The sequence below is a fragment of the Haplochromis burtoni genome, unplaced genomic scaffold, assembly GCF_018398535.1.
Source record: "Haplochromis burtoni strain Fernald_Lab_line unplaced genomic scaffold, NCSU_Asbu1 Contig_816, whole genome shotgun sequence".
In the NCBI taxonomy this organism is placed as follows: Eukaryota; Metazoa; Chordata; class Actinopteri; order Cichliformes; family Cichlidae; genus Haplochromis; species Haplochromis burtoni.
In genome coordinates this window covers 141,303-154,042 of record NW_024583177.1, presented here as the reverse complement: position 1 = coordinate 154,042, position 12,740 = coordinate 141,303, and the positions used below count along the sequence as shown (strand labels likewise).

Genomic DNA, 12,740 nt, shown 5'->3' with positions numbered 1-12,740 from the left:
CAGCTTTTCTAATATGGACCTCAGATTCTTGTTAACAGTCTGTGGCAGAAATACATACAAGTACACAGCCTGATGAAGCAGACAGAAGCAGTACCTCTGATTGGTTCAGCATTTTCACCTCTTATCAGCACAAATCTCAGCCTCTTCTGCTGCTTTCATTAGAATTTTAAGCTTTTCCAGAAATTCTGCTGATTGAACTCTTTTCAGCAGAAATTCTGCTCATTCAACTCTTTTCAGCAGAAATTCTGCTGATTAACCCTTGAGACCAGAAGGACAAGGTTCGAATCCTGCTCAGGGCAACGTTTTTTTCAACTTTTTCAGCTCTTTTCAGCAGAAATCTTCAGCGTTAAGGCATCCACACAGCATTTTCGCAGAAAATGCAATTTTTTTCTAGTTGTGTGGATGCCCCCAAAGGCATCCACACTATTGAGTTCCTGTTTCTCTTTATTCTTTATCTTTATTATTCTGCTAGTTGCTTCCATACATTTTTTGGACGTTAACTACTCCGTCAGTTTTCAGCTGATTTTCTCCGTTCAAACTTTAAAAAGTTCTGCTCTTTCTGCTAATGGGTTCTATGACTTTTGGTGCTCATAACTTCTATACTTTTTGAGATATTGAATTTTTTTGCAATATTTTTTGCCCATTTCTGCCATATTATCAGTGGCCTCACTGATTTTCCTTGCTGGGTTGACCTGTGTTTTAGCTCAGTGAGATGAGCATCCGTTCTCAGACTGGGAGGCCCGGGTTCAAATCCCGCTTATGGCAACATTTTTCAGTTAACACTTAAACTTTTTTTTAACTCTTTTGAACACAAATTTCAGCTTTTTCACCCTTTTTCAGCACAATTTTCAGTTTTTTCACCACTTTTCAGCACAAATACCAGCTTTTTCAGCTGTTTTCAGCAAAAACCTCTTTTCAGCAGAATTCTACTCATTCACCTCTTTTCAGCAGAAATTCTGCTGATTGAACTCTTTTCTGCAAAGTTTTCAGCCTTTTCACCTCTTATCAGTACAATTCTCAGCGGCTTCTGCTCATTTCAGCACAATTGTCAGTCACTCCACCTCTTCTTTGTGAGAATCCGTTTGGCTCAGTGAGATGAGTAACTACATTGAGACCAGAAAGACCAGGTTCGAATCCTGCTCAGGGTACATTTTTTTTCAGCTCTTTTCAGCAGAAATCTTCAGCGTTAAGGCATCCACACAGCATTTTCGCAGGAAATGCAAATTTTTTCTAGTTATTTTATTGTTTTCATTGTTTGGTAAATTAAAGGAGGGTTGCAATGCTCTACTTTACATGGTGTATGACATGATTTACTGCACTGTAGACACTAGTGTTCATTTTCCCGTGTAGTGCTACTGTTAAGGGATAAGCTTCATTGATCCCAGAAACAAAAGAGAAGTTAATTGAAAAATATCGTACAAGAGTACACTAGAAAAAGAACCCAAAGCCCATTTATTTAATGGTATTGAGTAAATGAGCGCTACATAAACATTTGGATAAATGAGTGTATAAACGATTCACACTGCATTAGAGAAGTGAAACTAATGCAAATGTTCTGTAAACCTGCATTCTTTTTAATGACCAGCAGGTGGCGACTCCTATGATTGTAAAAGACCTCTCCAATTGTATAGAAGTCAGTGGCAAACTTGCACTTAGCTCTCAGAAAACATTTTCACTTCAACATGAAAATGATTTTATAAATTTAATTAACTAGCTCATATACAATAGCTAATAGCTTATTATTGACAAATCGTGGCTGGTGAGTGTGCAGTGTTATGCTCTCATGATGATTTCAAAAAGCAAAGTTGGCAACATATGTGTCTGCTTCATTCTTGTTAAAAACAGGGTCAATAATTCAAAAATCTCTGTTTTAAGTGTCTTTAAAGGAAAGAGAAGCCCAGCTGTTTGACATGAAAGAGATGCAATCATTTTATAGTTTTAAAACAAATGTATTAGTGTGCATGGAATCCAGTTGACAAGGTATTCAACTAATTTGAGACCACCACTTACCTCTCCTTTCTCGTTTCTGATTCGTCGGTTAAAGTCTTTGCCCTCTAGACAGATAAAATCATCTCCGGGGTGGATGATGCCACATTTAGCAGCAATGGCCCTGGCTGTGTTAATGTTATCACCAGTCACCATCCGCACTGTAATGCCTGCACGCTGACACTTACGGATGGCATCGGGCACCTTGGAGAACAAGGACATTTGTTCACAAAAAAATATAACAATATTATTTTTAACAGCACAGTCGCATTATGGCATGAACAAACCCAAAGAACCAATTCAAATTCCAACTATTCCAAAACACATGCTAGCTCTCAAATCCCATACTTCCATACTGACACTTGAAAAAGTGTATTCACTCAGTAAAGGACACCTAAATGCTAAGTGTTTGACAAGTGGCCAGATGGTGTACTCAGTTGCTGAGTGGACACATCTTGCCCTCGACTGTCACTGTCTTGAGTAATACAAAGCAGCAACCGAAGGACCACCAAACAATTTCCAGCCAGTGGAAGGAGCAGAAATCATCAGTACAATAATCATACTAATGCTAGCTGGCTACCTATATGGCTAACAGCACAATTTACTTAATACACAAGTATATATGTAGTGGACTATACAAAAATGAAAATGGATTTATCCAAATTACCCAAACTGAGGCAAACAAACACACTTCGTTGTATCCTACCTCAGGCCGTACAGGATCCTCTATCCCAACTACAGTGATGCAGGTCAACTCCGTTACTATCTCTGTCTCGTTGTCCCATTCTGGTTCCGGATTGGATGGAAGGTCACGGTATGCAATGCATATGGTCCTCAACCCCTCACATGCCATGGGCTCAATCACCTATTAATAATCATTATTGCAGCAATAATCAGGAAGATTAGACCACACTATATTGTCCTGTATATAACATTTAAATATGAATACACAGCTGGAAGGAAAAGACCTCAAGCTGCAGACAGCAGTAATGTAAAGATGAGGTGACTAAAGCTGCCACAGTGGAAACTGAACTACTGAGCTGGAACAAAATTGTGTAAGAAATTATTTTTCTCACGGCAGAAGTTGTTTATCAAAACGCAAATGTAGGCCAGTCAGGCAGTCTGTCAATTAACAATACTCAGCCTGCGCAGGCTTAGAACTATGTTGAACAAATACATGTGTTTTGCTGTTACAAGTTTTAGTTACATCAAAGCTGATCTGGTGAACACGTATAGCAGATTTAGAATGTAAGTCTACCAACGCTGGTCTTAACTCACATTCTGTTCTGTGATGCTTATGGTGTTTAGTGTGACTCCAAGTGTGACTTCTTATCTATAATGTGTGAAGAATATTTTTGCTAGTGGATATTTAAGGTACAATATGGGCAGACTGAGTCAGGAAAGCAGTGGCCTTACAGAGTTTTTATCTGGTTTCACAAAGTAACAGCCAAACGTAATGATGCTGCAATAGGCCTCTGTCTATCAGCAGAATACTGGTACAAGAGATCCTTGAGGCAGCACCACTGGTTGTGCTTATCATGACAATTTCACGATGTAATAAGAGGTGTCGGCATCTCAAAGTTTGTCCTACACAATAGCATAGCTCCTCACTAACATCACGCATCTAACAAGATTATTAAACAAAAGAGGTACAGTATTCAAATCTGTACAACTCTGTATTCTGTTTTATTTCACTTTCATAGCTTTCTCATATTTCTGTTTGCAGATTTACCTGCTTGGCATAAAACAGCAGAAAGGCACAGTTAGAGACTGTGACGATTACTTTAAGTTTTGGCACTCAGCACTCAATCTGGGTTTTAGTTTCTGTTTAAGTCACCCCTCTGGATAGAATTTCTGTTTGATGTTTGTGGAAAACAAAAGAAAATCTATCATGTTTTGTGACATGTAAAATCTTCTAGTTTCTGAAAATGGAAAGTCTTGAAAATTACTGAGAAGGTAGCTAAAATCTATTAGGAGAAGGACTTTTAGAATGATACAATGAAGGAATCAGAAAGTCTTACCTGTTTTACCATCTCATCTCTGTCACGTGGGCGGAAACTGCGAGATTCTCCATTGGCATCGAGAATGTAGGAACACCTGGAAGACAGATGAAGATTTTTGGGGAGGAAAAAGAGCAGCTTTTATTTTACAGATTAAAACCATTTAAACAATTACATTAAACACAGTGTGAGCTGTTGCTGTTATATTAGTTTACATAATCTCGTGTAACACCAGACCACTTCCTCCTTTGCTCATCCTCCCCTATCACTCACTTCTTTAACATGATTTCAGATGCTCCTTTGCTGTAAAGCCGGAAGGAACCATCAGGCAGCTTGATCACCGTGCTCATGGATTTACGCACTGAGTTGAATGTATACACCTGAGAGAGAGGGGAGATGTGTGATACATAAGAGTACAATCAAAAATAGACTTTAATATCTCTGACTTAACGCCCCGTGGGGTGTGCTGAAGGTGTACTTAAGGGTTTGAATCTTTATCAATGTGAGAAATCATGCTTGCTGCACTGTCAGCATGTCAACTCATCATAAAGTAGGGGAAATCAGCTATACCCTCATCATTTCATCACTGAAACGCGATTGTAGTTTATGTAGCTATGAATAAGTGATGATTTGAGTCATCACTGTGATCTGCCAGCACCAAGGAAAACAACAGGCTTGTTTGTCTCCCATCATTGTAGCGGAGAGAATGCTGTTGAACCCAATCGTCAACAGAGTGTTTGAAAATCCTGTAAGATTTTACAGCAGAGGTGTCAAACTCAGATTTACCAAGTCTGATACGCCTTCTCATTTAGCAAGTTTAAAGATTGCACAATGAGAATCAAATCAAGGGCCAAATGTACAGCATAGTTCAGTTCAATTCCATTTCAGTTATTCAGCAACAAATCACAATTAAGTATAATCCTTGCGACCTGCTTACATCATCAAAAGTGCAACAGAATGCAGTTCTTGCTTTGTTTTGAGGACACTGAGTGTGATTAGCTCCCACTTGATTTTGTTTATTAAAGCATATTGTGAAAATGTATAATTTAATTCTCAGACTGTTGATTCTTTCAGTTAGATGAGTTCAAATACATAGTGACCTAACCTTCTGGCAAACTTTTACTAAAATGTTCTAAAAATAAAAATTTACTGGTAAAAGTGAAATGTGCTGCATGAGTTCCTACCTTGTACAGTCGCTCCTCAGGGATCTGCTCTCTGATGGGGGCATAGTCCTGTTGTAGGTCTAATACAAATCCCAGCAGGCCACACTCTGTCTTGTTGCCCACCTGCTTTGCCAAACCCCCTTCCACATCAGGTGGCTGATGGAAAGTTAGTTGAGGTGTTTGATTGGAGAGCGAGAAATGATGGAGGGTAGAGAAAGTACAAAAATAAAAATGATATTAAAGAAAAGGAACAGGAAAAAGAAAACCCACAAGTCCAATTAATTAGTGACAACCAAGGACCGGTAAAGCATTATTAAACCAGAGAGCAACCTGCAACATAATGGCACCTCTGTCAATACATGACTCACTAAGATCTTGGAGGTGTAGGCGCTGTTGATTGCGATAGCATTGACTAACAGATTCAGTGTCCGGGGGTTGATTTGTCCAGGTTCTGGGATCACACGGTGGTGCACATCACCTGAAAACAAGAATATCACTTTAATCCCCATTGGTAATAGATTTTTTCTGTGCTGCTATTGTGCCATCAAGCTGTTAATGAGTCACCCATGACAGAAAGTTGTTTTGTCAAGACAGAAGACTGCTATGCTGCTAAAGCTTTTTTCCCCATTGTTTCCACTGGTGAGTTTTTGTATGTAGTACAGTTATGTGCCAATACACTACTGACGGCATTTCACAGAGGCACTGTTTTCATCATGCAGAGTGCTGCTGAGCCTGTCAGAACAGTTGTATAACGTATTCTGTGGCTCTGCAGGCGCTTTGTCAAGCCCTAGAAAATAACCCTGCCGATGTCATCACGTGACTACAAATTTATGACAGAAAGTAATTGTTACAAACTAGGACATTGTGTTTGAATGACATCGCTAGAAACTATTGAGTAAAAAGGATTCAGTATGTTTTGGAGCTTGACTCATAGCAAGAATTAAAAGTCAAAAGTTCATCTTAGCCTCTGCCAGTCACTGTTAACCAATCTTTTTGAAACACATTTCTTAACTTTGTAAAAGTGAGAAGTCTGATTTTGAAAAAGGAACATGAAATATAAACAGCAACAAAAAGGAAGAGGTGGCTGTAACCAATTCATTGTGGATGTAGAAAGACAGTCAACAACTAGCATGTAAAGTATTAACTAACAACGACAACTATTATTGTTGTAAAAGAGTTATATAAAGCTGCGCATCATCTGCAAAACAGTTAAAAGATCTAATATTTCTGGACACACTGAGCAGGCGCATGCATAAACAACAGTTCCATCTCCTTTATACCTTGAGGCAATGTTAAAAGGGATGTCATATATTTATTGTTTCAAATCATAGGTCAACGTTTCAATTAATGAGGTCAGTTTATAGAATCTTTCAATTTATTTATTTAACTAGAACTAGACTGTCACTAATTGCAATACTGAACTACACTACAGAATATTAGAATGGATGAAAGTTTGATTCATTCTAATATGAACTAAGGGAGAGGCCAGCCACCCTTCGGAGGAAGCTCATTTTCTGCCGATTGTATCTCGTGTATATCTCGTTCTTTCAGTCACTACCCACAACTCTTCAGCATTCACAAATTTGTTCACCAATCTTCAGCATGGCATTTATGAATTATCACTTGTACTCACCGATGTAAGCCTGCACTACAGTCATGCGGTTCGTGGTGAGGGTGCCTGTCTTGTCAGAGCAGATGGCCGTAGCATTACCCATGGTCTCACATGCATCAAGGTGCCGTACAAGGTTGTTGTCTTTCATCATTTTCTATAAATGACATAGCAGTGTGTGAGGGGAAGGGAGGAGGGAGGGTGGGATGGTGTGAATGAGGATAGATAGATAAGGATAAGGGAGGATATGGAGAAAATGTTAAATGTAAAATTAATGTATTAATAGTATACACTACGACACCAAACCCTTTTTCTGAAACTAGATGGACACTTTCTTAAGGTTCTCAATTATATTCTTTTAGAAAACTGATTTAGACACACCTCCTCCCCATCTTACCTGCCACCAGTGTCTAGACTCCGGAGGGTCCTGTTCTAATTCCTAACACCACTGGGATTCTGTTCTGCTATCATGGGTCATCTGAGTCTAATTGCCAAATATGTTAATAGAATTCTGTATCTCAATAAATCACTTCACTTCTTACAAATGAGCTCTCTTCATTGAACTGGCACAGTGGGATTCTCATGGTCATTTCAGAGCTCTTAATCATTTATTTATTTTCTTCATAAGGATTTCTGCTCTTTTATTAGATTGCATTTTTAGTTTTCACTTTTCCTGTGTTTTAAAGTATTCAGCAAAGAGTTTTTCACATTTCCTTTTATCACAACATGTAATTACCCCACTTTACCTTACATTTGACCTTGTATACATGACTGTAAATGTCACTGGAACAACATGTGTACCACTTTGCAAGAGGAAAGAACAAAGATTGCAATCATGATTTAATGGATTAAAGACTGTGTGAAAGAACCACTGAAATCAGTGTAATATCACCCTTTTTGGGGACTTGCCTAGCCCTAGGGGGGGGCCTCACAGATGCCAATCCTCAATTTCCCTGGCCCTTCCTCTGCCTGACCCTCCAGTGATAAGAGTGGGCAGGTTCAGCCTGTCATTCTCTATCCTCTTCGCTCTCCAGATAACCTCCAACATCTCCATCTATATTCAACCTTGAGGAAAAGGGGCTTGGGGCAGCGAAGAAAGGCTGGTTACAAGACTGAGTCCGGTGGCCTCACACCAGAGAAGTCTCTCTTTCAATTTCTGAGGATTCAAGACTCTGCGCTAGCCTGCTCTCCTGCCTCAGGATGGCCGTTCAGCGTACCAGAGCTCCCGCTGCCTGGCCCGTCAGCCTTGTCGTTTACATGGGAACATACAGCACGGGACTGTTTGCCAGCCTGTGTCAGCCAAGCTGGGTTTTCCAAGACCATGCCTGTCATGAGTAAGACTGACGTGTGCCTTTTCTGAGTTGGCCAATCTAAAATTTGTGTTTCCTCTTCATCAGTCGGTCGATATGTCTGGGACCATGAAGTTTGTTTCTTTAATGAACATTAAGAACGTTGAGTCTTGTCTTCCTGAGCCAGCTAATAAACAAAGTGTGTTTTGTATTTCAGAAACGGTTAATAAGAAGAACATGTTTGGTGCTTCTGTACTGGCCAAATTTAAAACAGTGTTTCCTTTTGCTAAGCTAGTAGACAAGATAAGTCCATATGGTCTTACAGAGTTGATCTTTTCAGAAAGTGCTATTGTGTTTTGTCCAGCCTTTTTAAAGCCTGTTTCTGTGACTGAGCCACTCTCCCCAGAGACTGTTAAGGTTTCACAGCATGTCTCCCCAAGAACTGATTCACAGCACGACTCCCTGGAGACCATTAGTGGTTTGGCTGAGCTGGCCTCCCCAGAAACTGTTGCCCTGCGGGGGGTTTCCTCAAAGACTGCTAAGAGCGCAACTATGCTAAGCAGCCTAAAAGACTGTTCCGCTTCCTAGCTTGGTTTTGTAGAGACTGCTGCTCCACCCAGGGCCACTCCAGAACCTAACCCTTCACCTTTCCCATCCCCCAGAGTGAGCGTAGCCAGGATCCCCCCTGTCCCTGCATCCGTACCCACTCCCAGGGTGAGGACAGCTGTGGTTCCTTCTACTGGTCCCTCCTTCCCAGGGAAGCTAGTGCCCAGACAGGGCTCAGCATGTCCCTACTCCTGTTCCAGTCCCCAGGATGAAGGTGGCTAAGTCTCTTTTAGCTGACTTTTTTTCCCATGACAGTCTCAGCGTGAAGCCAACGTGACCAGCTAAAGAAGTAGCAGTTCCTACATGTCCATGTGGTTAATCATTCATTAAAGCTGACAGGCGAATGTACCTTGACAGAGTAAGCCAGAGAGATTGTGACAGCGAGAGGTAAGCCTTCTGGGACAGCAACAACCAACACAGTGACTCCAATAATGAAGAACTTGACAAAGTACTGGATGTAGACTGGAGTGCACTCTGGCAACCATGAGTGACCTGCAACACACAGCAAACTGCATATTAAACCTACACAACCTCTGTTGAAAGCCTAAGAAATGTTCGACATGACAAGAAAACACTGTTGTGTTTAAAACAGTAGTGAGCGATTGTGTATGTTGGGAAGCTGCATAAACACAAACCTTCAACGACAAATGTGTTGATGACAAAGAACAGCACCAAAATGATGACAGTGATGGCTGACATCACCAAACCTGTAGGGAGATTAAGGAAGAGACAGCTCATCAGAGTTGCTCAGTCAAGACTGCATTGCATTTTATGTTGGGCCTGTAGTGACACATGCCAAGAATAAAAACATGTCGTTCACATTCTTGTAGCAGTCAAGAACATCATCTTGCACACATGCCTGTCTCTAAACAGTAATACAGCATCTTTCTACCCAAGTCTTCACACTTTCACACTCAGACCTTCACACTATTCCCACAATTTGTTTTTCATACTGAGAAACCCATACATTGTTGCAACAAAAGCTCAGTAGGACATACAGCTGCAGATTCCACTTTGTGTGCTGATATTTTAGAGGACACTGAAACTATAAGGGCGTGAAATTTTGCCCGGTATAGGGATGAGTTGTGTACCTGCTTTGCCAATCTGAACAGCCAGTTTTGTGAGCTTTCCCTGCAACACACTCTTCTCTTTCTTTGGAACATTGGTCTTCTTCTTCTCTCTGTCCTCTACCTCTCCTCCTTCTGCACTCTTCAGAGGTTGCATCTCCATGGCAACTCCCCCATCCTGTTTTTTGGCTGAAAAACACACACAGCAAAAAGATTTGAAAACTGTAAATGTCTTCAGCACCTGACAATAAAACAAACTCACTCGACATGCAAACCAAATTCCAACCAAACACAAGCCTCTACCTTTGTTCTGATTGTTCTCCACTGCACCATCAGGTTGCTTTCCTGAGACAAAAGGAGGCCAAGTTAGACAGGGCCATAAAGGTCAAAGAACAAGAACACAAAAAATAATAAAACAAATAGTGCATTTTTATTGTGACAACTTGCAGAAACAGAAAACACACAGAACAATACTAAAGGGAACAGTTCATACTTCATACACTGGGTTATACAAGAGAGTGAGAGGCATTTTCAAAGGTATTATCCAAAGGTAATCCACATAATCTGATATCACCACAATGGTGTTCCTACAACATGATGACCAATGTTGCTCAGGTAGTCACCTCACACAAATGGTTTTGGCTTCATGACATTGTTCCAATCAGTGTTTTCTCCATTACAAAAAACACAAAATAGCACTAGAAACAGAGATCATGCTTCCCTTATATAGGCTTCTCTTGACAAGCTTCCAGTAAAATATAAAATTGAATTGATTTTAAAATCATTTTCTTCACATACAAAGTCTTCAATAATAAGGTGCAGCCATATCTTAAAGACCTCATAGTACCACATTATACTAATAGAGCACTTTGCTTTCAGACTGCAGGTCTAATTACTGAAGGCACTCTTCTGTGGAACCAGCTCTTGGTTTGAAATTGGGAAACAAACAGTTGATGATTAGATTTAAAACATTCCTTTTTGATAAATCTTATAGTTACGACCGCATCAGGCAACCTTGTAGCATTCCTTAGTTACACTGTCAAAGGCTGCTGGGAGATTTCTTGTGATACACTGAGCATTTCTTCTCCACTAACTTCTTTTCAAGCCCAGATGTTAATGTCCCTACTGCTGCATATCATTATTTTTTGTCTTCTCTCTTTCCAATAGATTGTATTTTGTCCTTGTTTCTCCATGTTCTCATTTTTCTTCCCCAACCACTCATGGCTGCATCTCCATGGTTCTGCTGAAAGGGAGTATTTTCTCGCTATCATCATCTAGCCCTTACTCATAGGGGATCTTCTGATTGTTAGTGTTTCCGCTGTAATATTGTGGAGTCATCACAATATAAAGTTTTTCTGTAGTGATTTTAGGATAAAAAAGCTGTGTGTGTGTGTGTGTGGGGGGGGGGGGTGGGGGGGGGGAATTTGGAGGGCGATAGCTGCTCTCAAACCAGTGTGGGATAAAACCAAACAACTTAAAATTGGTTAAAAATTCTACAGCACTTGCCATAATCTTTGACTTGTTGCAATAACTGTTCGTACACTTGATGTTTACTATGTACTGATGAAAAAAATAAAAGTCCACTAAGTCTTAATATTTCGTTTCCCCACTCCTGCACACCCACCACAACAACATGAGTTGCAATAACAGTTCCAGAGTAACATCATTATGATACTGCAGGATGAACATCAACACGGTGATATCAGATACAAAGTGGCATCATACGGCACTGTCACTTTCACTGTGTACACTATGAGTTCAATTCATTGGTTGAGGAAAGGAGTGGGGCGGATAACTTTATGCTCACATACCATTGGTGACTGTGCTGTAACTGGCATCTGTAGTGATGAGCAACTCAGTACTCTCCTCTGTTAAATGTGTGACAAAGGAAGGTTTTTGTGGGAAGGGGCACATGAAGGATTTGGCAAAAAGGGAAAAACAAAAAACAGCAAATCTGTATAAAAAAAACTCAAGAAGTGAATGTGGTTGTATGCACAGCTCTGCGTGCGTAATGTGTATTGCATAGAATGAAACCTCAATATAGGAGACAGATTAAAGAAGAAACGTAAACAGCCCCACAGCAAAATCCCACTGCATGAGGAAAAACTAACAAGTTCTGGCATTTGTAGAAGTCTTCTGAATAATGTATTAGTTCCAGTAAACAAGTGTCTGAATGATCCAGCCCACACAGGCAGCTGCACTGAGCTGCAACACATCCCAGGATGCAACGAACACTTTGGGAACAGAACGAAAACAACAAGCTGTAAGAGTATTCTTTAATAAAATAAGTGTCATCAGGCCCTTTGTTGCTGTCTATTTCTGCATTCCAGGAACATGCGTTCTCCTTTTTCAAGACGTCAACAGTAGCAGACACATTTCAATGCAGAAGTGAGAACTGCAGCAGTACTGTAGAGGCACAGAAGAGTGCACTAATAATGCTATTAACCTTAAGTGCTTCTGAAAATATTTGTAGCTTCTGCTGTCTGCAGCTCTGCTCTGACTGCATGGCTCCTATGGAACAAATATGAGCACAGACTAATGCTTTGTGCACTGACCAATCAACACTCTTCCCTGAAACTCTCCAGCTGCCTCCCTCTCCCCTGCTCTTTCAATAATTGATTCAATCTGCAGCCTCAACCTCTCTCTCTCAGATTAAGGGTGGGGAGGAGAGACAATGGAGGGCAACGCCAGAGAGAGGAAAGTGAAAGAGGGCACAGGAGCGGGGTAAACAAGAGAAACAGTGAAAGAATCGGAGAATGACGGACAGGCTGATAGAAGAAAGGGAAAATGAGAAAACAAGTGGGGAAAGAGAAAGGGAAACAGGTAGTGGAGAGAGAGATGACGAGGATGTGGGCTAAATTATCTATGAGGTTAAACTGGTGTGTTTCCTGTTGAAGCTCTTATCTGAAATCATTCAGGCATTCAGCTAACCCCTTACACACACATCCCAGCACACACATGTCACAATGTGTGAGCACGGATGGATTATGAAACAATAGCCCCCTGGGCACAGACATGTA

The 12,740-nt window shown here is 40.6% G+C and overlaps 1 protein-coding gene across 1 annotated transcript in view; it reads right to left on the bottom strand.

The window, feature by feature from the left end:
- Positions 1–2,010: 2,010 nt before the first annotated feature.
- The window catches only part of atp2b3b (ATPase plasma membrane Ca2+ transporting 3b), a gene marked incomplete at its 3' end in the record, with an annotated part of 49,783 nt that continues 39,053 nt past the window's right edge, over positions 2,011–12,740 (bottom strand). The window contains 11 exon segments of the mRNA XM_005950646.3: positions 2,011–2,190; positions 2,693–2,851; positions 4,008–4,083; positions 4,260–4,366; positions 5,171–5,305; positions 5,518–5,627; positions 6,783–6,915; positions 9,003–9,145; positions 9,289–9,360; positions 9,745–9,909; positions 10,024–10,065. Of these exon segments, the coding sequence (XP_005950708.2) occupies positions 2,011–2,190; positions 2,693–2,851; positions 4,008–4,083; positions 4,260–4,366; positions 5,171–5,305; positions 5,518–5,627; positions 6,783–6,915; positions 9,003–9,145; positions 9,289–9,360; positions 9,745–9,909; positions 10,024–10,065 (1,322 nt within the window).